At 39.3% G+C, this 27,276-nt stretch overlaps 1 protein-coding gene across 2 annotated transcripts in view; it reads right to left on the bottom strand.

Annotated features, from left to right (window-relative positions):
- The window catches only part of epc2 (enhancer of polycomb 2), a 59,721-nt gene that overhangs the window by 15,798 nt on the left and 16,647 nt on the right, over nucleotides 1-27,276 (bottom strand). The window contains exons 1-7 of one of the 2 annotated variants that reach the window (XM_078552527.1): nucleotides 15,525-15,650; nucleotides 13,527-13,686; nucleotides 12,707-12,852; nucleotides 7,441-7,647; nucleotides 4,957-5,105; nucleotides 4,700-4,835; nucleotides 2,545-2,745 (exon numbers count right to left, since the gene is read on the bottom strand). In XM_078552527.1, the coding sequence (XP_078408653.1) occupies nucleotides 2,545-2,745; nucleotides 4,700-4,835; nucleotides 4,957-5,105; nucleotides 7,441-7,647; nucleotides 12,707-12,852; nucleotides 13,527-13,626 (939 nt within the window). In that variant the 5' untranslated portion in view covers nucleotides 13,627-13,686; nucleotides 15,525-15,650. Of the gene's footprint in view, nucleotides 1-2,544; nucleotides 2,746-4,699; nucleotides 4,836-4,956; nucleotides 5,106-7,440; nucleotides 7,648-12,706; nucleotides 12,853-13,526; nucleotides 13,687-15,524; nucleotides 15,651-27,276 lie in introns of those variants that run through there. The other variant, XM_078552526.1, reaches the window with a different exon arrangement.

Here is a 27,276-nt window from a genome sequence, read left to right as displayed (position 1 = left end):
TCCTACATCCATACTTGTGATGAAAGTTACCAATGTAAACTTTTGTGTTGTAATTATACCCCCTACCTGTGGGTGGTACTGTGGCAACTACATTAGTGGAATGGTGTAATTATAGAATAAGTCTACATAAGCAGCTATTACTATAAATGTGGACACAGAAATGTAGAATGAAAATAAAGGATAGAACACATCATTTTAAAAGGGGGATTGAATTGTACCTCCATGCCCTTGCTAATTATATCTCTCCATCTAACCTCACTTCATCAGAAGATTTCCACTTGGTCTTGGCTCCCTATTTGCAACACCACGATTGATAAGAAATCCATAGATAACCAAGGGACCACTGTTCACAACTTGATCTCAAAAAGATTTTGGAATCTCAAAACAATATCATGTATTTATAAAGTGCCTTTAATGGTACAATGGTATTATGACATGCTATCCCCATGAATGTCAGGCATAAGGATCCAAGTTTCATTTCGCAGATCCAGGTCTATTTCTGGAAACTGTTAATGTATTGTGAAGTTAAAAATGGTAGGAAAATGCCCAAATTGTAACAGTTGTTTCTCTAGTAATCCATGTAACATCAGTTCACTTTTCTTTAAATAAAATGTTGCAATTGTTAATATTTTTTTAAAAATCCATTAACAAATGTGTTCATTTAAACGGATGCACAGCCTTATCTCAGATCAATTTAAACAATTTTTATTGATGTGAATTTGGAAATGAATTTTCCTCTATAAACCATGAAAAATCTTGTCATTTCAAATTTCAGAGGATTGGATAATGCAAAAGTTCATCAACATTCTACCACAAAGTCCTAGCTCTGAAACTAAATTAATGCAGGGGGGAGTTACCATTGAAGACAGTGCATTTGTTTACAGGCCAATCATTTCAGCCCCTTAACACCGAGGCAGGAATAACAAAGGTGGCATTCCAGGCCGAACTACCTTCAGCTATTCTAAGAATTAATAAAGCTTTTCTTTAAAAAAGACATCTCCTCAATCTAAGAGTTCTAAATGAAATCAATCCATATGACAAAGGGAATGTTGTTCACCTCAACCTGAAAAATGTGGGAATTCCAAGTAGTGTAGGGCCTACGTTTTGGCAACGCACTAAATGCAAACCACCTCCGCTGGCAAAACAAGCCAATCATTGGTTATGAGGCGCACTAACCTTGACCAGAACAGTTGCCAGCATACAGGGCCTCCTCTCCCAACCTTATGCCTAACAAGACCACTCGTCATTTCACTCACCTGATCTACACTACTCCAAATACAAGCAGTGATTCTAAGAAATCCGAGTATACTTTTCCCACAAGTATCATATAATTACAAATGTATTTTATGAAACTACTGCACATGCAAATGTACATAATTTAAAATGCCTGAGTCAATTTCTCCAAGGACAGACTCTCAGCAATAAATTGGCACAAAAGTGGATGTTGTAGATCTTACAGTGTGCTCTTCTGAGGTTCAGATTAAAATTAAGGTGCATTGCTGGAGCTGCGTAAAATAAACTTTGTTTCAAATCTCCTTGATGCTAACACTGTTGACAAGAGATAGTGTTGCTTTTGCCAACACAGAGCTTTGATCAGCACAATATTCAATCAAATAAAAATTACTATTGACCACCTTTGAAACTGGGGGCAGGATTTCCCGGTCGGCGTGCGGGGAGGGGGCGGGACCCGCACGCTGACGCGTAAAATTACAAGGGATGACGTCGGGCAGAAATCCCGACATCATCCCACGTCATTTCAATTTTCAGGTCAGCGAGGGCGCAGCCGAATCAGCTATGCGCCTGCTGACCTGTCAACGGCCAATTGAGGCCATTTAAAAAGTAATTGCAGTAGTTAAAGGACCTACCTGTCCAACCTTAAGGTTGGCGGGCAGGCCGGGAGCTCTGGCAGGCTTGAGAGAGAGCATGAAATCTCATCCACAGGTGGGATGAGGTTTCATGAAGGCCCTTAAAAATGTAATAAAAGTTTAACTAAAAGTGATGGACATGTCCCAACTCATGTGGCAGCGTCACATGGGAGGACATGTCAGGGAAATTTTATTTTTCTATTTTTAATATTATTGAATTTGGCGCCGATCTCCCTGAGGCAGCACTTAGTCTCAGGGAGATGAGTGCACTCTTTCGCGCACATGTGTGAAAGAGCGCGCACTCAACTTAGGAAATCCCTCCCCGCCCGCACAGGGAGCGCTTTGCGGCACACATCACGCTGGGTGGGCCTTCATTGGCCTGCCCATGTAAAATGGCAGTGCGCCCCCAATCGGAGAAGCGCCTGCTCCTGAACTCCACTCCATTCCCCCCTACAAACAGGGGGAAAATCCTGCTCTGGGAGTATGGCCAATGTTTGGTCTCCATAGCATGGCCATGTATAGTCTCTCAATAGCATACTAGCAGATATAAGCAGAAATAATGTTATCCTGCTCTTCATTTAAAATATGTCACTATGCTCAGCACAGTGCATTACCTTGCTCTGGTAAAATTCTGAACCCACTATCAATTAATTTACTAATAGAAAAGAACTTAGTATACCTGCGTGTAAGACTCTTCATCAGAACTGAGAAAGTCATACTGCTTAATGTCCCTCTTCAGGGCTGGTTGTAATTCTGTGCTAGTCGGATGGTGTAAAACAACACACTCTGAAGTTTTATGCTTCTTCTTCACATATTTCTTTTTTACTCGAACAGTATCAGTAACCTCCTCTTTGAATGACATCAGGTGTGGCTGTTGTTGCTTAAAAGAAACAAAACAAAAGCAACTTAAGTAATCTATTTCCTGTTATGTATGTTTTACACAACCTATGACAGTTCTTAATTAAAATATTACATTCCTGCTACAGACTGGCATTAGATTGAACCACAGAAGTTGATGACATAAGAGATGGTGCTTGCTACAGCAATCCAAAACTAATCTCACTGCCTTACACACTCCCTACATTGCTGTACCTTCCAGCTAAAAACATTTACTTATTTTTCCTTAAACCCTATGTCCTGCTTGTTGCCTCAACACATGCCCTGCTCCAAAAACTCAAAACTTCACCTAACTCCTCTCCTCACTATTAAATTGATGACTCCATACCATTGACTTTCTGATCAGAGAAAGTAATCTTGTTCTATTCATCCCTTGAATGCTCTTCATGTTTTTAAAAACCCTTTAATATCCTTAATTGCTGATCCAGTGGAAATACCACTGTAGTACCTTTTCCGGAAAGAGCTACGTTGTTAAGTACAGTCTACTCTGGTTAATTTGAAGTAATTTTTACCCACCAATGAACTTGAATTATCCAATAGTTCAAATTAAGCAATTCAAATTAATCAATTTAAATAAAATATTGTTGCAAAATTTCAATTTGAATTAAAAGATAATTCCAATCAAGCAATGTTGATTTAAAAAAAAGCTCACTTAATCTATTGCTTGATTTCCACTACACTTTGCGTCCTCTGGCACATGCAATTTTCTGGGGAGTTAGAAATATATTTTGTTGGGTAAAAATAGCCAATATCCTTTGTATACAGTTTAACAATATAAATACACAAAATCAATAGTCAAAACAACAGTGTACAAGTCAGAGAAAAACTGATCAAGCTTTAGTGTCCTGGTTATGCCACAGCTGTAATCATATGTTCAGCTCTCCTGAGGAATAAGGAAGTTATTTAAATGGTAAAGCAGTGTACAGGAGTCACAGGGCTGATTTTCCTTGTCATTTATGATGAGAGGCTGAAGAAACTTGAGTTTATCAATTTTGAAAGGAGGCATCTTATAGAGGTAAGAAATTTTGATATGTATTTTGATGGTAAATCAGGAAAATTGCTTTAAATTAAACTATGAGTGTAGGACAGGGGGGAACGCCTTGGTCAAACTAGCAAAAAACAATTAAGACTGACAGCAAGACAGAAAGTGATCAGTTCAGGGAACAAACTCCTGCTTAGAACAGTGAAAATAAGAGATGGGTTTAAAAAGCAGCTGAATACTATAATGGGGGGGATTTTAGGGTCCTTCTGCATGGGTGAACCAAAAATGAGCTGAATGATTTCCTTGCCTGTAATTATCTTGTGATCCAAGGAGGCCAATGTAAAGTTTGATCATGACTTTCCATAGTTTATATTCTACTGTTTTGACTACTTTGATCAAAAGCTTTACCAAATGCTGCTCTATACTGGTACTGAAAAGCTAGCAATAATGCAATATATGTTGCAACTAATGCTAACCCTACATTACTAAAACAGAACTCTTAAAATACTGCTTACTGTCCCTTCTATTTTTATTTTAACTTTGTTCCCTTTCCAATGAATATAATAGTTTCCAACTTCAGCTGTTCTTTAAAAATTTCAAAGTATTTCACATATTTTGTAAATCTTGAGCCCATTTTGAAGATGGGTGCAACTCTGGAAAAACTGGTCAGACTGTTAATTTACCAATAAAGTGGTATTCAGTCATTAATGTAGAGATTAAAGAAAGTATGTTGAACATGTCTGAGAGACTACTACAGTAAGATAAATTGTCTGATCTGTGATATCAGTAACTGGACAAAATCCAAAGTAGCCTTTCCAAATTAAATATACTAAACTTCTCCAATTGTGAAAATTGATTTTGTTAACAAAAATAAGAATCACAGAATAGTCCAATATCAATAAATACAAATGTGATTAATTGATACTCAAGGGAAAATCTGACAAGGAATTTTTACCTTAACAATTTTGCTTTCAGGTGCTTTGTAATGATTGCCATTGTGAAGAGATACTGGAGTGTTGGAGACCATCTTTTCTTGTTTCAGAGTCCTCAGCTCACTCATAATTTCTCCACCAAAGTCACCCATATGATACCTATTCAAACAGTAATAAACGTTCAGCAGGTTAAACCATGGTGCCAGCAAGTCAGGACTAAAATTAGATGATAACCACAGTGACTTATTTTACTGGCTTAGAACACACACTCTTGTCATACCTTTTCTCAACCACATCCAGTGTAAGATGAAGCAAATCCCTTTTAGTCTTTTCCCGCCTCTTAATCATTTCTAGGATGGTAACTGCCCGGCTGAACTCTCGACGCAGCTTCAACATTTTCTCATATGAAGCTTCATCGTTTTTGCGATTCTGTTAAGAAAAAATCAAATTCTTACATTTTGTAAAACGGAAATGAACAGAAAAAGCACCCATATCAACAGATAAAAGTGGTCAGTTGCATCATTTAGCCTACTGAATTAACATTGTTCTTACAATTTACAATTTAGCCATGACAAATAAAAAAATTGAAAAATAGCATATCAAGGAGACAGCAATTTTCTAAACACTTCATAGTCACACTATACACTCTCAAGTCAGCAACAGAACAAATAAAGCACTTGTGCAATGCTCAGCCTTAATCCCAACTCAATAATTCTGCAGAGATAAAAACAAAAAAACAAAAAACTACTGCGGATGCTGGAAATCCAAACAAAAACAGAATTACCTGGAAAAACTCAGCAGGTCTGGCAGCATCGGCGGAGAAGAAAAGAGTTGACGTTTCGAGTCCTCATGACCCTTCAGCAGAACTGAGTAAAGTTAGGAGAGGGGTGAAATATAAGCTGGTTTAAGGTGGAGTGGGCGGGGAGAGAGAGAGAGAAGTTGGGGGGGGACAAGCAAGCAGTGATAGGAGCAGATAATCAAAAGATGTCACAGACAAAAGGAACAAAGAGCTGTTGAAGGTGGTAATATTATCTAAGAAAATGTGCTAATTAAGAATGGATGGCAGGACACTCAAGGTACAGCTCTAGTGGGGGTGGGGTGGAAAGACTGACAGGGTATTACAGTTATAGATTTAAAATAATGGAAGTAGGTGGGAAAAGAAAAATCTATATAAATTATTGGAAAAAACAAAAGGGATGGGGAAGAAACGGAAAGGGGGTGGGGATGGGGGAGGGAAAGTTTAAGATCTAAAGTTGTTGAATTCAATATTCAGCCCGGAAGGCTGTAAAGTGCCTAGTCGGAAGATGAGGTGCTGTTCCTCCAGTTTGCGTTGGGCTTCAATGGAACAATGCAGCAAGCCAAGGACAGACATGTGGGCAAGAGAGCAGGGTGGAGTGTTAAAATGGCAAGCGACAGGGAGGTTTGGGTCTTTCTTATGGACAGACCGCAGGTGTTCTGCAAAGCGGTCGCCCAGTTTGCGTTTGGTCTCTCCAATGTAGAGGAGACCGCATTGGGAGCAACGAATGCAGTAGACTAAGTTAGGGGAAATGCAAGTGAAATGCTGCTTCACTTGAAAGGAGTGTTTGGGCCCTTGGACGGTGAGGAGAGAGGAAGTGAAGGAGCAGGTGTTGCATCTTCTGTGTGGGCATGGTGAGGTGCCATAGGTGGAGGTTGAGGAGTAGGGGGTGATGGAGGAGTGGACCAGGGTGTCCTGGAGGGAACGATCCCTACGGAATACCGCCAGGGGGGTGAAGGGAAGATGTGTTTGGTGGTGGCATCATGCTGGAGTTGACGGAAATGGCGGAGGATGATCCTTGGCTTGCTGCATTGTTCCAGTGAAGCCCAACGCCAACTGGAGGAACAGCACCTCATCTTCCGACTAGGCACTTTACAGCCTTCCGGGCTGAATATTGAATTCAACAACTTTAGATCTTAAACTCCCCCTCCCCCATCCCCACTCCCTTTCCGTTTCTACCCCCTCCCTTTTGTTTTTTCCAATAATTTATATAGATTTTTCTTTTCCCACCTACTTCCATTATTTTAAATCTATAACTGTAATACCCTGTCAGTCTTTCCACCCCACCCCCACTAGAGCTGTACCTTGAGTGTCCTGCCATCCATTCTTAATTAGCACATTTTCTTAGATAATATCACCACCTTCAACAGCTCTTTGTTCCTTGTGTCTGTGACATCTTTTGATTATCTGCTCCTATCACTGCTTGCTTGTCCCTACAACCACCGCCCCCCCCCGCCACCCAACTTCTCTCCCCCCACCGCACCCCCCCCACCTTAAACCAGCTTATATTTCACCCATCTCCTAACTTTACTCAGTTCTGCTGAAGGGTAATGAGGACTCGAAACGTCAATTCTTTTCTTCTCCGCCGATGCTGCCAGACCTGCTGAGTTTTTCCAGGTAATTCTGTTTTTGTTGTCAATAATTCTGCAAACTGAACACAAATACATTCTTATTTCATACAAATCTATTATTTCTGCATATCCCTCAATAGCACTCTTATTATCTCCCTATTCCTGAATTATATACCATGCTGCACAATATTCAGAGCACAGGACAGATAAATTTGTTTCAAATTTCCATCAATACTATCCTGAAGTCAATTACTAAAGAGAGATTCTAATTTTCCTTCCACATGGGAATGCAACTTCCCCACCCACCCCCCCCCCCTAACTCCCCAATCTTCACTTCCACTATTGAGATCAGGAACCTGAGCAGCAAGGTCAACTGCAAGTACTAATCCATGCTCACCTTTCTCGTCTGCATCTTCTCTGTTCTCCTTCGAAAAGCAACATATGGATCATTGTTAGTGGAACCATCTCTTTTCTCCTGTTTCACCAAGGGGATAAGGGAGGGTGCCCTGCAGTTTTTGCGTTTCCTTGCCCAGTAATCATACACTGCTTTTATCAGGTAGTCATCTTCTTTCAAAAGCAATCTGGCCTCTTGAATAGATACAAGCTGAAGAACAAGATAGTTATAAAAAAACTTTTAATATTGAATGTGTGATAGTACAACCATATATAGGGGCAGGATTTTGACCTCCGCATGCGAGTGCGGTTGGCGGGCCCAGGAGCGGCTGGGAAATGGGCTTCCGCCCGCGATCGGCCCCCCATCACGATTTCACGCTGGCTGGCCAATTAACGACAAGTCAGTGTGAAAGGCGCGCTGAAACGCTCAGCACTGCCGGGATGGGGGCAGGCGAGTGCTGAAGTTAGCGCGGACGCAGGGGAGCGCGGAAGGAAAGCTCCCTTAAGGCAGAGAGTTGCCTCAGGGAGCTGACGAATTTAAAATCAATAAAAACCGAACGTAAAAACCGGAAACAATGTCCACACATCAGAATGAGTCACCTCAGCATACAGATGTTGAAAATTATGTCCACACATTTTTATCCGTTTTTAATTAATCTTGGAAACCTCGTCCTGCCCTTGGATGAGGTTTCCTCGAAAGTACAACGGCCGCCTGGCCAATTCGCCTGATCGCCAACCAAAACATTGGACAGGCAGCGAAAAATTCCACTTATTGAAACTTTAATGGCCTTAATAGGCCTCTTAATTGTCGGCGGACGCACTGCCGACCCTCGCGGTTGCCCACCAACCGAAATATCGCACGAGTGCGCCATGACGTTGGGCCACTTATCCGACGTCATTGCGTGCTATTTTACACCCGATCGGGTTGGGTGGGCGTCCTCCCACAGGACGTAAAATTCTGCCCTAGGTTTCCTGATTTTATTTCATTGTGTTCATCAAGTCAACGGAACATTAAAAAATAGAAGCAGGAGTAGACCATATGGTCCTTTGAGCCTGCATCGCCATTCAATATGATCATGGCTGATCTTCTGCCTCAACTGCACTTTCTGCCCGCTCCCCATATCGCTCGATTCCAGAAGAAAATCTGTCCATGTCAGCCTTGAATTTACATAACAATGGAGCATCACAATGCTCTGGGGTAGGGAATTCTGAAAATTCACAACCCTTAGTGAAAAATATTCTCATCACATGTCTAAATAGTCAACCCCTTTCCTGAGACTCTTCCCCCCCACGTTCCAGATCAACCAACCAAGGGAAACAACCTCTCAGTGTTACCCTGCCAAGTCCCTTCAGAACCTTGTGCAATTAAATAAGATCACACCTCATTCTTCTGAACTCCTGAGAGTAGAGACCCAATTTACTCAGCCCTTCATTATAGGACAACCTTCTCATCACAGGAATCAATCTAGAGGACTAGATATGGAGACCAGAAGTGTGCACAGTACTCTAGGTGTGGTCTCACCAAAATCCCATACAATTGTAGCAAGACTTCTTTATTCTTGTACTCCAATCCACTTGTAATAAAGGCCAACTTGTCATTTGCCTTCCTAATTGCTCACTGTCAAGCTGTTCTTGTACAATTACAACCAAGTCCTCCGAACATCAACATTTGTAAGTTTCATGCCATTTTTGAAAAAGTTCTGCTTTTCTATTCTTACTACCAAAGGGAATAATCACAATTCCTCACATTAGACTCCACCTGCCACCTTGTTACCCACTCACTTCGCCTTTCTATATCTCTTTGCAGCCTCGGTTGCCCCCTCATAGCTTTCTGTTTTCACCTAGCTTTGTACGGTCAGCAAACTTCAATAGATTACTCTTGGTCTCTTCATCTAAGTCAGTAGAATAGATTGTAAATAACTGAGGCCCCAACGCTGATCCTTGCGGCACTCCATTTGTTACAGTCTGCCAATTCAAAAATGCCCTGTTAACCCTACTCTTTGCTTCCCGTCTGTTAACCAGCCCTCTATCCATGCAAAACCAGCCCTCAATCCATGTAATACCCCCCAACCCTATGTGCTCTTCTGTTGCATATCAGCCTTTTGTGTGACACCCAATGGAATGCCGTTTGGAAATCCAACTAAACTACAGCAACTGGCTCCTCTTTATCCTACTACAAAAAACTCTAATAAATTTTTGAAACATGATTTCCTTTTCATAAAACCTCTGTTGCCTCTGTTTGACCATACTATGATTTTCTAAATGCATTGTTAAGACTTCCTCATTAAGAGATTCCAGCAATTTCCCAACAATTGATGTCAGACTAGTGAGCCTGTAGTTTCCCGTTTTCTCTCTCCCTTCTTTCTTAGAATATATAGCAATGCTATTTAACTTCCAATCTGCTAAGACTGTTCTAGAGCCTAGGAAAATTTGGAAAATCATAACTAGTACATCCACTATCTTTGCAGTTATGTCTTTCAGATCCCAACAATCTAGGTCACCAGGTTCAAAGGATTTGACAGAAACAAAGTTTCTCCAATAATTTTTCACTGCTGACATTAATTATTTAAGTTCCTCGCTCTTATTAGCTCCTTGTTTAGCCTCTATTCTGCTATGTAAGTTGTGTCTATTAATATGAAGACGGACACAAAATATTTATTCAACGTCTCTGCCATTTCTTCATTCCCCATGAGGACTTCTCTTGTCTCTGACTCTAGAGGACCAACCTTTACTTTAACTCCTCTCTTATTTGTATAATTGTAGAAGTACATACAATCTGTTTACATATTCCTGGCTAGTTTATTCGCATCCTATTTTTTTCCCCTTTTCATAAACTTTTTGGGAGAGATGTTTCTGGGAATACAGCATTTTGTTATTTTGCACTCAACGTTAAAGACCATAACCATAAGACCACAAGACATAGGAGCAAAGTAGACCATTCGGCCCATCGAGTCTGCTTCACCATTCAACGAGATCATGGCTGATCTGATAATCCTCCTTCAATTCCACATTCCTGCCTTTTCCCCATAACCCTTGGTTGCCTTACTGATTAAAAATCTATCTCAGCCTTGAATATACTTAACCTCTACAGCCGCTACAGCCTTCTGCAGTAAAGAATTCCACAGATTCATTACCCACTGAGAGAAGAAATTTCTCCTAATCTCTGTCTTCAATGGGCGACCCCCCTTACCCTTATGCCCTCCGGTCCTAGACTCTCCCACAAAGGGAAACAGCCTCTCAGCATCTATCCTGTCAAGCCCCCTAAGAATCTTATATGTTTCAATAAGGTCGCCTCTCATTCTTCTAAACTCCAATGAGTACAGGCCCAACCTGCTCAACCCTCTCTTCATAATAAAATCCTTCCATAACCAGGATCAACATAGTGAACCATCTCTGGGCTGCCTCCAATGCCAGTAAATCTTTCCTTAGATAAGGGAACCAAAACTGTTCTCAGTATTCCAGGTGTGGTCTAACTAGTGCCTTGTATAGTTTTAGCAAGACTTCACTACTTTTATACTACAGTCTATTTGAAATTAAGGCCAACATTGCATGTCTTCCCTATTACTTGCTGAACTTATTTGCTAGCTTTTTGTGATTCATGCACAAGGACCCCCAAATCCCTCTGTGCTGCAGCTTTCTGTAGTCTTTCTCCATTTAAATAAGATTCGGCCCCTCTATTCTTCCTGCCAAAGTGCATAACCTCACATTTTCCCACATTATATTCCATCTGCCAAGTTTTTGCCCACTCACTAAACCTGTCTATATCCCTCTGTAGACTCTTTGTCATCCTCACCACTTGCCTTCCCACCTCTTTTTGTCATCCGCAAACTTGCCGATAGTACATTCACTTCCCTTCTATTGTAAATAATTGTGGCCCCAGCACAGGGATCCACTAGTTACAGGTTGCCATCCTGAAAATGCCACCCCTTATCCCAACTCTCTGCCTTCTATTACTTATCTATCCATACCATGGGCTCTTATCTTATTAAGTAACCTTATGTGCAGCACCTTATCGGTCGCCTTTTGGATATCCAAATATATTACATTTACTGGTTCCTCTTTATCTATCCTGCTTGTTACCTCCTCAAAGGATTCTAATAAATTTGTCAGGCATGATTTCCCCTTCATGAAGCCATGCTGAGTCTGCTTGATTATATTATGTATTTCTAAACGCTCTGCTATTACATCCTTTATAATAGACTCTAACATTTTCCCAATGACAGACGTTAAGCTAACATAGTTACCTTTTTTTTTGTCTCCCTCCATTTTTGAATAAGGGCAGTTTTCCAATCCTCTGGGACTTATCCAGAATCTAAGGACTCTTGGAAGGTTACTACCAGTGCATCCACAATCTCTGTAGCTACTTCCTTTAATACCCTAGGATACAACCCATCAGGTCCAGGGGACTTATCGGCCCCTAGCCCCATTAGTTTCCCTAGTACTTTTTCTCACACTTCTACTCTGGTCCAATAATGTATTCCAACTCCAATGTCCAAAATGTAGAGCCTCACTGAATTAGTCTTGAATTTTACATTTTTGACACCAGCTATCCTCATGGCATACACAAATGTGCCTGTTGAACCACTCTATGGATAGATTTAGAATAGATTTATGCCTTAAGGAAATGGTGTTAATTAGCCAAATTATTTTTGTTCTATCCATCCAACCTTCATTGATGGGAGACTTTCATCCCAGCAGTTTGGATTACATTTGAGCCCAGCTACTAGAAATGACAAAGCAGCGTTTTAAACCATTGAGTCGCCCAAACATCAGCATTCATAGTTTAAATTCAGAGTCTTTGCATGTTCTATTTTACTTTTGATCTTGATTACATATACAAGTGAGAAATTGATACAGTAGGCACTCGTTAAAGGAACTTCACAGCGTGCAACTCCGAGGCCTGTCAACTTAGTTTTAATGAACGCTTTGTTTATTTTCTAAAATACATCTGTAAGTTTCTGCATTCAATGTGGAAGAATAGCAAGTACTCTAAATAAATTATTCAATGGAGTTCATCAGCACCTAGAAATCAGCTAAACCCAACTGGGACCAAGGTATCAAACCAAGGCAAATCAGCCAAGTTACTCTTGCGCATCTCCCTGCTGTTTAATTACCCAACATTATGATGTACATTATATATAATATATACATATATATATATATATACACATAAAAATAATATATGATATATATCATTTTTTTCAAAAAAAAGTACAGAAACTGGAATTTGTTGTTATTGGCATCTAATACATCAACAAGTAGTACATTACCTGATTCCCAGTAGCCTTTTCCAGTCGGTCAAACATCTCTTCAAATTGCAATGGTTTAATCTCCATCTTTCTATTCAGCCGATTGAATAAGATCTCATCTTCAGAGTCCATGTCATAATCTGGCTGTTCACTATCCAGATTAAAAGCTGTAAACACAAGCAGAATTGATTTTTTAAAAAATAAAATATCAGAGAATTTAAAGCAAAGCTTAAAATATAAGAGTTAGAAATTTATTAGCAATAAGGACATTATCATGATGATTGTGACAACAATTCAAAGTTTAAACAAACTTGCTAATTTCATGAGAATAGCAAATTAAAACCAATTCCCTTCTGTTTGCAAGTCAGATAAAAATTTAAAAATAAAAATTATTAACTGTACCATTTACTCAGATAACTCATCTATGGCAAAGTAAATCACTGAAAGTTATCAAATTTTCCGACTGGAAACTGCATTGCACTGTGCAGAAAAAAAGCTCTTGGAAAGAAACTACTGAAACCATGCAAAGGATCCTTTTGAGATTTTCACAAATTCTACGTCTGGATCTACATTATGAAGGGCTGAAGTGAACTAAAACCTCGTAAAAGAAGAAAGAGCCATGCTCCTTATTCTAAGCTTTGCCTTCCTACATTAAATTCACGAGGAGATAAACAAAGTCATGAATTTAAAAGTGTTAATAGAAAATGAAAGAATGCAGTTTTAAAGCACACAGACTGGCTACTCCATTTGTGGAGTCATCTGAAAGGATCCCAAAGCAACAAAAGTGCTGGTGAGGAAGCGCCGAGTCAGTCAGAGAATAATCAGACGATAAGCGACTTACGCTGAATGTGAATGAGCTGTTTTGGAACCTTGAATTCTCCCCTGTATAGACGATCATAGTAAGAGACATTACTCTCTGCTTCAGGCACTGGAATGACCATATTCTCCCTTTTTTCTCTGAAGACCTGCTGGGCTGAAATAGCTCTCTGCAAATGATGTTCCTGAAAGAAGAGAAGGAAACGGTATTATTGCAACCTTTAAAGATAAGTTTAGAGTTTCCCCAATGGCCGAGTAATACAAAACTATATAAATTCAGGAAGCAACAAATTTATCCCAGCTCTGTTGTAGTTTACCTGATTTCAACTTGAACACAACAATAGCATGTATTTTCTCGCTATAAAATCAGAGCAGAAAAAAAATTTCACTTCCTTCTCGAAAGTGTATATGCAAACATTTGGTTTTGCAAGAATTTAGCTTTACTGCGATGCTCCACTGTCGAACAGCTAATTAATGTTCAAATTTCGGAAACATAAATGAAGAATGGCCACTTGTGAAAGCTACTGAAATGATTGCAAAATCTGTATAAAACATATTCCATCCCAAGTCACCTTCAGTGGAAGGAGAAAATTCAAAAAGTAAATAGCAAATTATCCAATATATACTTGCAACACAATATAAGCTTTCTGAAATTTGAGACATAGGAACTCAAGTTGCATTTTTAGATTGTTCAGCAGAATAGTGGTGGCAAAAGACATGAACACTATCTATTTTAGCTCAAGCCAGCCAGATTACCCTGCTAATACTGGTTTTTTATGGTAATATCATGTTTTGGCGCATGTTCCATCGTTAAAACGTGGTGGAGTTAGAGATCCGAGTAGCAGGTAAGACTCGGGTATATACAATATACAAATTTTCCACCAACTCAGCAATTAGCTATATTTATATGATATGGGACAACTTTCCATCAGCTGATATTTTAATCTATTTCAGTTTTTAATGTGTGTCTGATTTGTTTGGATTATTAGGACCTGTTTTAAGGAGCTAGTGGCACAGAAGATTGCAAAGGACTAGCATCAGCTGGTGCAAAGGGTGGTCAGGGGAAGGGGCATTACTGTGGGCCTGGTCAAGAATGAATCCAAACAGGACAGATCATACAGTAGGTTGAGAGATGCAAAGGAGGGCTGGGTGGGCTGAGTTAAGCTGAATCAGAAGGGAACATGGGGAGTGTGTCAGGTCAGGCTGGTGAAGCATGCAGTAAGAGAGTGGATCTTCCCTTTGGAATTATTGGCAGAGAGGAAGCTAAAGTAATGGGCTGTTTCCTGCGATTGAAATGGACTGTAGACAATTGGAAAGAACAAAGGCATTGGCAGTGAAAAACAGAAAGCAAAGCTTATCCTTCTGGTGGATAAAAAATCCTACCACATTGCTCCAAGAGCAGGGAAACTCTCCCAAGCTAAAATTTATTTCCCAACCAATATCACAAAAATACAAAATTATTTGGTTGTTGTTTGTGAGACATTGGTTGTGCAAAATTACTGCCTCATTTTGCTGCTTTACAACACCGTCAACACTTCCGAAGTGCTTAATAGATATGAAGTTCTTTGGGACATCTAATGATCATGAAAGGTACTTGTAAAAATGCAAGTTCTTTCTCATCTTAGCCCAATTGAAGCTTTAACCAAGTATTCCTAACCATACGTAAAGCAATTGCTGACACACCAAGGTCAGCAATATGCTATCAAAAACTTAACAGATTTACTATGGATCCACATCATCTGAAATTTAAAGTTGATTTGCTTTAGAATGTATGAAAATGCTTCTGATTGAAGCTGCAAGTTGTGATTTTTATGCAAGCAAGCTACCAGCTACAAAACACTGTTTCAATATATTTAGTTTAGCAACTAACTACCATCCCCAACAGTATAATGTCATATCTTCCATCTCCAGCTTCTGTAAACTGCACTGCATCTAATTCATTCAGTATCTTTCCTTAATGGCAGTAATTTGATAAACAGGACAATTTTAACAGGGAGTCTAAATTATTGGGTTTCAACTGTACCTGCAATTTGAAAGGTGTTTCCTAGCTCTTGTGTGCTGTGAAGGGATTGGCTTGAAAGCAGCTCAAAGCACCAGAGCAGCAAAAGGTCCCACATAATTGCCTTTTATAATATAAACTGAGCAGCCCTGTAAATGGGAAGTAAACAGGCAAAGTGAATCGTTAAAAGGTGGCAGCGCCAGTATGTGAGGTCGTAAAAGTTTTGCATCTAAGGCGCATCCGCAGCATCACACCTTCCAAAGAGGTGTGGTCTCAGAAGGGTCACATATCTCCATCACCCACAAACTAAATTTAAGATCTCACAAGGCATTTTTCGGCAAACATTTTCTGTCTCACTCAGGTCAGTGTATCTACTTATAAATACTAATTGGTCATTTATTGCCTAAAATGTATGCAAAAGGTTTGGCTGGAATGTGGGACGAGAGCTGGAAATTTCACCTCACTCTTCAGTGCCAAGAAATTTCTAGCTATTGTGGGGAGAGAGGGGAAAGACGGGGAAAGAAAAAGCTGAGAGAAAAGAAAGAACAAAGGAATGTGGAGAAATAGATGCAGGTCACAGAAACTGCCATCTCTTACCGAAGGATAACCCAGAGTGCACCACACCTTTTAAAGACACCCAGGCTGAAAAAGACAGGGGTGATATACAGAGACTGTTTAGTCAGAAGCATGCGACAAAAAACTGTGACACTTGGAGGAAGTTTTCATACATTTGTGGCAATCCATGTCACGTGACAACCAAACAATTATATTTTTCCAAGTTTTCCTACAGTTTAAGCTATAAAAAAACACAACAGTTAGCTGTTCTTTGTGATGCGCACAGCAAGTGGCCGTGTGATTCACTTTGCTTGTGTTAACTTCACATCAAAAGTACCTTCTTACCTGCTCTTTCCACACACATTTTTAAAAATATATACAAATGTATCAAATTTTCTCATATGTTGCCCTTATGGTAATACTATTCTATCAACCCGCTGTTTTTATTTTCCCCCTATGGATGATACTAATTGAACAAATGGAAAGTCTTTCATGATTTACACTATGAAGCTTCTTTTAGAAATTTTATTTGTTTTCAGTACTTCTCAATCTTTTCTGCTCTAGTGAATATAGCACTAGTTTTTCCAAATCTGTCATAAATATATCCTCTTCTGCAGATCATTCTAGTGAAATCTATTCCAAGTTTATTTCATTTTCATAACAGTGCCCGCAACTAAATATTATTCCACGGTCTTGTACAGATTTGGTGCAATTGCCTTGTTTCATATCCATATCCCATACCGTTTCCTTTTTGAGGCAGTCTTTTCACCAGTTTTCACTGCAAGTTGCTGTTTCCACAGTCCATTGATAAATTGGGAGACATTTGCATTCCCAGTTCTTTTCCCAAAAACACAGCAGCAACTTTGGAATTGCCCATCTCAGATGCACTAAGTTGATAATATAAGGGATTGAGGACATCATCAAAAATTGGAGGAACTCAAAAGTGTGGAAGGCACCAGGCCCTGATGGCACAGTTACTAAAATACAGAAGGAAATGAGAAAGGAAATAGCAGAGGCTTTAACTATAAACTTCTAAACACCCTCAGATATAGTTATACCAGAGGGTTAGATGCTACCACTGTTACATTTTGTTCAAAGAGGGCAAGGGTTAAACCAATTATCTCAGCATGGGCAGCTGGTATGCTTTGAGGGGCCATAAGATTAATATTCATCTAGAAACACGTATGTTAATTAAGGATAGCCAACATGGATTTGCAATTATTAAATTTGTCAAAACTTTGTTGAGTTCTTAAGGAAATAACAGAGCACTTTGATACAAAAAAATGCAGCGTGCATTGCGTATATGGATTCTCAAAAGATGTTAAACTAACTGCTGCCTGGGTAGTTGGTGATAAAATCAAGGGGCATAACATAGTTACCACATGCTTAGGAGAGGAGAAATAGAATAGTGGTTCTGATGTTCTTCAGATTGGGTACACAAACAATGTTGTGCCTTTGGGGTCACTTTTGGAACCACTGCTCTATGTTTATTAATCACCTTAAGTCTGTGCATACTTGTATTGACATCTTATTCCCTATGATAAATTCTTTTCCATACTCATAATGGAAACTGCCTTTAAAAACCTGCCATGCTGTAATTACATACTTTCGGTACCACCACCAGTAGTGGCAGAATGTAATTGCTGTTAGAAGTTTTGAATTATATACAATAATATTTACAGAATAAAGTGCAATTCATAGAAGCATACTGTAATAAAAGGGGCCAAGCAGTGCATCATGCCTCTGCTCCCTTCTTGAAAGGACTATTCAGTAAGTTCCATGCTACTGCTGTGTCCCAATAAGGCCTGCAAATTTTTTCATTTCAATTACTTATCCAATTCCCTTTTGAAAATTATGATCCGAATCAGCTTTCACCCCCTTCCAAATCATAATAACGTGCTGCATACAAATGTTCCTCATCTTCCCTCCAACTCTTTTGCCAATTAACTGAAATCTGTGTCCTTTCGTTACCGATCCTCCAGCCAGTGGAAACATTTCTTCCTCTAGGAAAACCCCATATAGTTTTGAGCATCACAATTATATCGCCCCTTAACCTTCCCTGCTGTAAGGAGAACATAAAACATAAGTTGCTTATTCTTGGTATCATTCTAGTCGCTCTCTTCTGCACCCTCTCCGAGGGCTTAAACAGCATTTCTAAAAGTGTGGTGCCAGAAAGGAACTCAATACTCCGCTAAGGTCTAGCCAGTGATTTAGAAAGGTTTAACAAAACTTCCTAGCTTTTGTAGCCATGCCTCGATTAGCAAAGCCAAGGATCCACATCTGATTTTCTTTAAAAAAAAACAGCTGCCTCAACTTGCCCTGCCACCTTCAAAGATTTATATACATAACCACCCCAACCCCCAGTTTCTCTGTTCTTGCACCTCCTTTAAAATTGTAACATATAGCTTATTTGCCTGTCTTCAGCCTTCCTTTCAAGATGCATCACAACTCTGCATTCAATTTCATCTGCTATGTGTCTGCCCATTTCAGTCAATGTGCTCTTAAAGTTGCTGTCCTCATTTATCAGAAGAAATGCAGTGAACAAAATAAAACTAAAGGAGAGAACATATGACTCTAAAATGGGTGAATTCGATAGGCCTACCCTGGACCCATCGGGAAGATCCAAACATTGGTTTCACACCAGCGTAAAATGACAGTGGGATCTTCCACTCCCACTCACCGTGGTGGGTCACCATTCCTGCCCGGTCGTCCGTGTCCCCAGCAGGAAATCACGCTGGTCCAGAACACGTCTGAACCAAAGTGGCATGTACATGTTGGCACTTAACTGAAGGAGGCCTGGGGCAGCCTGCGGAGATCGGCATGGGGGCCTCCAGCGACTATGGACCCGAGAACACACAGCAGTGGGTGGGGTGAGCATCTACAAGGTGGATCTTCCAGATTCCTGGAGACCAATCTTCTATCTGCACAGTGCTCCTGCAGGTCCATCTTCTATCTTCAACGGTGGGTCAATTATGTCCAGGCACCTTTTAAAAATAGCACCCGGCAGGGTGCATGCCATCCAGGCCACTCCACTGCGCAATACGTCGGGAAACCGCGAACTGCATAATTGATTAGGCCGGGGTAGTGTGATACAGAGCGAATTCCCAGTGGCCTCTGCAGCGGGAAACACTCCCTGCTCCCACCATTGGACTTAGTCCTGGATGGGAAAATTCCGCCCATTGTTTCTTCACCCTCTGATGCGATTTCCCCATGAAAAGTGCGACAGCAGATTAACAATAAAAAATCAGAACTTGGGTACATTATTAAAATTTGAAGGTAATACAAAAATTGAGAGCATGGTTAATTGTAAAGAGAACTGCAAGTGTTGGATTGCACAGAGGTCGGATAAAATTTAGTAAACAGGGGAGATGGTGGCGCAGTAGTAATGTCACTGGACTAGTAAACCAGAGGCCCAGGCTAATGCCCAGGGGGCATAGGTTCAAACCCCACCACAGCAGCTGGTGGAATTTACATTCAGTTAACAAAATCTGGAAAATAAAGCTAGTTTCACCAATAGTGACCATGAAACTATCAATTGTTGTTAAAAATCCATCAGGTTCACGGATTTCCTTTAGGGAAGGAAATCTGCCATCCTTACCTGGTCTGGCCTACATGTGACTTCCGACCCACTGCAATGTGGTTGACTCTTAACTGCCCTCTGAAATGGCCTAGCAAACCACTCAGTTCCAGGGCAATTAGGGGTGGGCAACAAACGCTGGCCTTGCCAGCGACGCCCACATCCCATGAAGGAATAAAGAAAAATAGGAATGCATCAGGTATTTGGGAGGAAGAAGAAGAAGTCATAGACACAAAATTTTAAAAGGACTAGCAGAGCATACTTAGGAGTTTAGATATATAAATCTTGGGAACACAGCTTAATGAAGTCATAAAATGTATCTTGCATTTATATAGCACCTTTGATGTCCTAAGGGTGCTCCAAAGAACATGTAATATTCTATGGTTCATAATTAGAGGCAAAGAGTACAGAAATAAAAAATGGTAATGCTAAACTTATGTAAATTATTGTTTATAATGCAACAAGAATATTACTTTTGGAATTATACCAAGACCACAGAGACAGACAGAAAAGATCAACTAAGGTGATACCTGGGTGAGAGCTTTTAGTTGCAAGGACACACCAGGACTCTCTTCATTAGAACAAAGGTAGTTAATGAGATCCAGAAGAGTTAAAATTTTTAAAATAAAATAAATTAAAAAAACTATTTCTACCAGTCAATGACTAGAAAGCATAAATTTAAAATCATCAACATGTGAACAAAAAGAGATGTCAGGAAAACTTCCTTTTACACAGAAGATTGGAGGGCATTGTTATGTCCTGACAAGAAACAGAGGTGAAATTAGAATCCATATTGGTTAAAAGTGGATAAATATTTGGGGGGGAAAAATGACACAGGGAAAGGACAGAAGTTTGTGCCCAAGTTAATTGTTCTTTTAGAGAGGCAGCAAAGGCACACAAAGATGCAAGTGATTTGATATTTGCCAATCCCCTAACCTGTCTACATCCTTATCATTTCCCACATTCTTCTCACCAGATTACAAGCAATTTTGAGGTATTCCCTCTGTCCATGTGTAAATAATGTATGGAGTGAGGCTTCTATGAAGACTCTGGGTTGTGCACAAACTACGTCCTATCAAATCAGAAAATATCCCCTTAATGCCACTTTTCATCCTTCAGCTATTACCCTATCTGCAACATAACTTTCCATTCATCCATTTATGACCTTAATATTCAAAGCAAGTCTGCAGCCACTTCAAAAGCCCAACAGCACCAAATCCAGGATGTTCCCTTTGCCAATACATATGATCATTTTCCCCACCGCTTTCCATCCAGGATTCATAATAGCTTCAGCACTGAAGTCATACGGACACGAAACATTAACTCTGTTTGTTTCTCCATAGATGCTGCCAGACCTGAGAGTTTCCAGCATTTTCTGCTTTTATTTTAATTTCCAGCATCTACAGTATTTTGCTTTTATTTCATAATTTAATGTAAAAATGCAAAATTGTACCTCCATTCCACACCTTTTAACCAGTGTTGGTGGTATTTCTTTTTAAAAAAATGTAATTGAAATTCAAAATATTAAGATCCTATTGAGCCAAAAACTTACTGACAATGGGGCAGAACATACTTTTCCTCAGCAGTATCCAGCATGATTCAGTAACCCACAATTCAAAATCTGAACTAAACCACAAATCTTCAACAGAACCAAAGTTTATCAGAATGGTGCAAAATTCAGAAGAAATTTGAATGACTACTATCAAGTTTACACAGAAAAACATGGTCATACAAAGCGCTCTCACAGAATCACTATTTCATGTCTTACAACATGCAATGACATTGCTGGAAGCTACCAGCCAAGCACACCTCCAACCAGAATTCGTTTTTTTTTAAAAGCCCTCGTTTGTTAAAAACTGGCAGGAATCCCATACCAAGTTTTTGTTTTGTTCTACAATCATACACATTTACTACTGGAGCTTTATCTCATGCCAAGTTTGGTATTAAAAGCAGATCTAGGAAGGTTTGTGAAAATTTAAGAACCATGCAATTAAGCCTAGCTTTCAAACATTTTTGGATTAGCAAACTCACTGCTGTATTTTATTAAAGTAAGCAATTCACCTAATCAATTTCCATTGCTGTTCTTATCCGAAATGAAAAATGTTATTAGTTTTACCTCAATTTCTGAAATATGTGATAGTAAGAAGTGGCCAGCAGTGGCAATTCAAGCATTGACAGCAATTTCTGCAGAAATATGATTATCAGCTCATAAGACTTATGTTATTTAGAGTATCAAAAAAGGTACTTCATTGGGGTTATTCTCCGTCAATTAGAAATTTTAAAATTTATGCCAGAAACACAAATATGAAACTTCCCTGCGTCTCCTGAGATTGTCTTACAGAAGATTCAATCTATCTGAAGAAATCTAAAGCCAAGTCTGCATTTCACACAGCATTGACAGAACCAGGTCTCCTCCAGTTCAAGTACAAATACTTCCCCAACCTCTCCTCCCCTCCCCAATGCCCCCAGTACTTTATCAGTGTCAACTTTCACAACTTGTGTAAAGCAATGGTTCAGCCTTAATAACAAATAATGCTAATATACTATTTAGTTACTAGAACATTGTTACACTGTTCCGTATAACAAAAATGAAACCAATCTTTCTATAAGCGACATTGTAAATCTAATACCATTTTTCAATTGATTATTACGATTGGATCATATGGGTTTAATAACCTCCCTGATCTGTACTTACCTTCAGTTAATTGGCACAACACAAACTCTTCATTGTTTTCTCAAAAGGGAAATAATTAGCAAAGGCATATTTTCTTCAGGATGCCCATCATATTTTGTTGCTATTACAGTAATTAATTCAAGTCCATTAACATGATTGCAAATTATTCCCAAAAAATCTATTGGCACAATAATGATACAAATACTGTTCATGCCTATAGGTGAATAGATGAAAATACTTTCTTATTGCACATTATGTCTGTAACTGCCCACACTCTGGAATTCCCTTCTGCAACAGCTTTATCTCCCTCTCCTCTTTTAAAACCCAACTTTAAACCTACCACTGAATGAGCTTTCAATCTTCATAACAACTTGCAGTCCTTTAACATAGGACAATATCCCATGGTGTAAATCAAACAAAATTTGACACCAAACCACATAAGGAGATATTGAGGGAAGGTGACCCAAAAGTTTGGTTAATGAGGGTCTTAAAAGGAGCAAGAGAGAGGGGTGGAGAGGTATATGGAGGGAATTCTAGAGCTCAGAACCTACGCTGGGAATGTCTTTGTCTCGATTTACTCATCAAATTTAGCAAACGGATATATAACCATATTGGCCTACAGTTTCTCTGGAAGAAGAGGTAAAATCTCCACAACTTTCTAGTGGACCTGGTGATAATTTGGTACAAAATGGGGAAATCTCAATACTGTACAACAGCACTGGGGATAAGCAGAAGAAAAACGGAAGGGGGAAAATGCGACTTGGACTTGCTGCATCAATGACCTCCTTGCATCCTCCTATTTCTCAATACAAGAATAGCTGTTATTTAAAGCTTCTGGTTCTCATTGTAATTACTTATTGTTCACATTGCAAACATTAGGGAAAAATCTGACCTGTCAGAAGTAACTGAAGAAATAACCATTTTTGAAATAAATACGGGACTAGAAAAACAGAACACAGCTGAACTTTGTGAAAACCTGGTTGAATTTCTGTATGATCAACTTTAGAATTTTTGACAAAATCTAAAGTGGTCCTTATAGAAATCACTAGTAACTTCATTTTAATAATGTTAATAAATGTTAAATAAAGAAACACAAACTTTTGACTTTGGGGTTAACAGGACATTTAAGATTATTTTGTTTGCAGGCTCTATTTATTAGAACACTTCTCTTAAAAATCAAATAAAAATAACTGAAGTTTTTTTTACAAAACAATTGCTGAATACTAAATTTCCTGTAACAGCAGTGTGCTCTGTGATGTTACCCTTTTGCATGTTTTCACGATCTTTAGGAACAACTAATAGAAGAAATGAGTACTAACCAACTACAAAGCAATTTCATGGTGATATATCTGGCTGCATAGTTAAACAATATAACTTTTGTGAAACTGCACAAATGGAAGTAAACAGCAAGCTGAGCAGTAGCCCCTGCAGCCAGTCTCATTAATAATCAGCCCCAAATTTTCTAATGTCTCAAAACAGTATCAATATACCCTAGCTATGAATCCATTTCTCTAAATACTCTCCTGACCCAGATACTATTTCCCTTTAACAGACTGCAATTGACAATTACCTTTGATGTTCTCCATTATGCAGTTAGTACATACAATAGGATATTAACATACAGCACAATTTAAAAGTCCAAAACAAAAGGGAAGAGCTGAAAATGCTGGCAACATCTATTAATCTGTATTTTTTTCTTGACAGTTGCTCACAGACTGCTGTGTTTTTTTTCCCTTTATTGTAATCTTACATTTTGTACTAGAATTAAAAGCACATCTCTGAGGTGACTCCACAATTCTAGTAAAGCAAACTAACGTTTGCCACCCCTGCTGTAATGTTATATGGTCTATATTAGAACCGATTCAAGGGTATCGCTCTCCATTTTCTCCATTTCTTCTAAGATCATACAGTAAATATAGGCAACTTTGCTAATACTGATTGGTTTGATCATCAACAATTCAGGTTGATAATTTTATGTACCAATCTATCCTCCTTTCTTCCCCTGTGGCAGTCTGCACTTTCGAGTGGCAACGTGAGAATTCATATCAGAGACTCTACATACGCTTTGGTTCTACCAACATGCTGCACTATGACACCAGTTCCCGGCTAACTCATTACTCTTGTTCTTCTAGAAAAATCTAATTTGTAGATGAAATTACACATTCCTCCCATTGTAATTAGTTAACCGTTTCAGATTTTTGAGAGTACCAATTGCCACCATACTCTTACAGCATATGACAGTTGGCTCAATAGTACATTCGGTAATTCTGCACGCACATCAAAGAGGGAAGAGAAAACAATATAGGTTGAATAATTTCAGTTTGCAAATATTTTTAATTCATTTAACCAAACTGTTTTTTTGTATTGTACTCATCTCCAAAATATGAATTAAGAGCAGCGCTGAATTCAGCATCAAAAAGTACAAGTATTTACTTAAGAACCACAATACCTTAAGGATATAGCTAACATATGCTTAGGTACCAAAACTGGTTGGTTACCACTATTCAATACATGCAACTGAAGTTCAGCAAGCAATGGTTGATGAGCGACAGCTGTAACCTAAGCTGCTTTGATGCATCTCCAAGCATCCCATTAGAGGATACTAGTCGAGCTTAGCACTGTTTATGGTAAGCAGAATGGTATGCTGTTCTGTTACAAGAGCTTTATATCAGTAACGTCCTGCGTATTAATTATATCAATTACTAAAGTGAAACTTTGTGTAAAAACATCCCTATTAGGCCACAAAGTCAAACTGTTAAGTGTGCACACCTTTGAGTCAATCTGTTGGAAAATTTACTGATTGGCAGGTGTTTGGAAAGTTTCAGCTCCAGGGCAAACAATCAGCACAAAAATGACCTTTAAAAACACTCTTGGACGGTCAACTAAAGTATGTCAGATACGCATTGATACGATAATTAATTATGCACGCACAGGGAAGTGGAAAGAGAAAACAATATACCATTGAATAATTTCAGTTTGCAATTCTTTTTGATTCACTTAACCAAACTGCTTTTCTTTTGAACTCGTCTCCAAAGTATGAATTAACAGCAGCACTGAATTCAGCGCCAAAAAAGTTCAAGTATTTATTTAAGAACCATAATACCTTAAGGATGTAGCTAACATAGTATTTAAAAAAAATTATGCCTGTCATAGTGATTGGGGTTTCAGTCATTCCCATATCTATTCATTACTGAGTAACTGTTGAAATATGCAATACAATTAAAAATGTCAAACCAAACCTATTTTCATGAAATCAATTTTTTTTTCTCTCCTGAAGCTGAAGGTACATGCTGGGTACAAAGACCTTAGGGTGACTTAGCTACTGACCCTCACCATATGCAAATAAAAGTGGTCGATGCTCACCATATCTCTAACTCATAAGTCTATAATCAAGACTAGGGTGCCTGAACACGTTGACAATTTTTCAGCCAATCGGAGAGCCAGCCTGGATTTGTTGAAAGGAGAGGTCATGCCTGACAAATTTGACTGAATATTTTGAAGAGCTGATTGAAATAATGGACAGGACCATGTCTATGGATGTTACTTATATGAACTTCCAGAAGGCATTTGTTAAGGTCAAAGCTAAAGTTGAAGCTCATGGAATTGAAGGAAAATTATTGATCTGGTTAGATAATTGACCGAGTAGGAGAGAGAGAGTAGGATAAAGGACAGATCTTCTAATTTTCAAGGTGTGACAAGAATCTGTGTTGGGGCCTCAACTATTGATTGTATTCATTAACAACTTAGATGGTGGGACAGAAAGCTACTTTTTAAAATATTTGTTCATGGGATATGGGCATCACTGGCTAGGCCAGCATTTATTGCCCATCCCTAGTTGCCCTGGAGAAGGTGGTGGTGAGCTGCCTTCTTGAATCACTGCAGTTCATGTGGCGTAGGTACACCAACAGTGCTGTTAGGGAGGGAATTCCAGGATTGTGACCCAGCGACAGTAAAAGAATAGCGATATGGTTCCAACTCAGGATGGTGCGTGACTTGGAGAGGAACTTCCAGGTGGTGGTGTTCCTTTGCATATGCTGTCCTTATATGTCTAGGTGGTTGCAGTCGTGGGTTTGCAAGGTGCTGTTTAAGGAGCCTTGATGAGTTCCTGCAGTGCATATCGCAGATGGTACACACTGCCACATTAATACTAGTGTTACAATAGTCAAGCCTAGTGGTTATAAAGGCACATATAAGAATGTCAGCAGCAGATAAGCTGAGAAGAGGAATGCATTGTTATGGAGGTGGAAAAGGGTGGTCTTAGTAATGGTGCGAATATGTGGCTAGAAACTCATCTCAGGATGAAAAATGACAACAAAGTTGTGAAAAGTTTGGTTCAACCTCAGACTGTTGTGAAGGAGATAGATGGAGTCAGTGACTGGGGAACAGTTTGTGGCAGGAAGCTTGGACCATGACTCCATGGGACCCTTTTACACACACACACACATACACCACATGTGCGCAAACATGTGAGCAGATCGGAACTTCGATTCATGGTATTATACGAAAAGTCACATTATGAACAGTGCAGCACTCCGTCGGTCCGGAACTGCCATTTCAGAACATAAACACATCTCTGAAAAGGGGTTTGACTCACTACTTTCTGACTCAAAAGGGCAAGAATGCCATTACAGATAAATGTTAAGCCAGTTTTTCTGTCCTGCAGTATAAGTGATTAATCAGCATAAGTTCTGACTAATAATTATAATCCAACGGTGTTAAAAAACACTTACTCTGGTGTTGATTATTCAGGCACATTCATGGCCAAGTACATAACCATAAGACATAGGAGCAGAAGTAGGCCATTCGGCCCATCGAGTCTGCTTCGCTATTCAATCAATAGCTATTCATGGCTGATCTGATAACCCTCAACTCCATTTTCCTGCCTTTTCCCTATAACCCTTGATTCCCTTACTGATTATTGCTCTGTGTAATGGGGTGCACCATTCCCTTCCATGACTGCTGTGAACAGT

The sequence above is a fragment of the Cetorhinus maximus genome, chromosome 11 (assembly GCF_964194155.1).
Source record: "Cetorhinus maximus chromosome 11, sCetMax3.hap1.1, whole genome shotgun sequence".
Classification (NCBI taxonomy): Eukaryota; Metazoa; Chordata; class Chondrichthyes; order Lamniformes; family Cetorhinidae; genus Cetorhinus; species Cetorhinus maximus.
The sequence above is the reverse complement of the archived record's forward strand: the minus strand, read 5'-3'. Positions and strand labels throughout refer to the sequence as shown.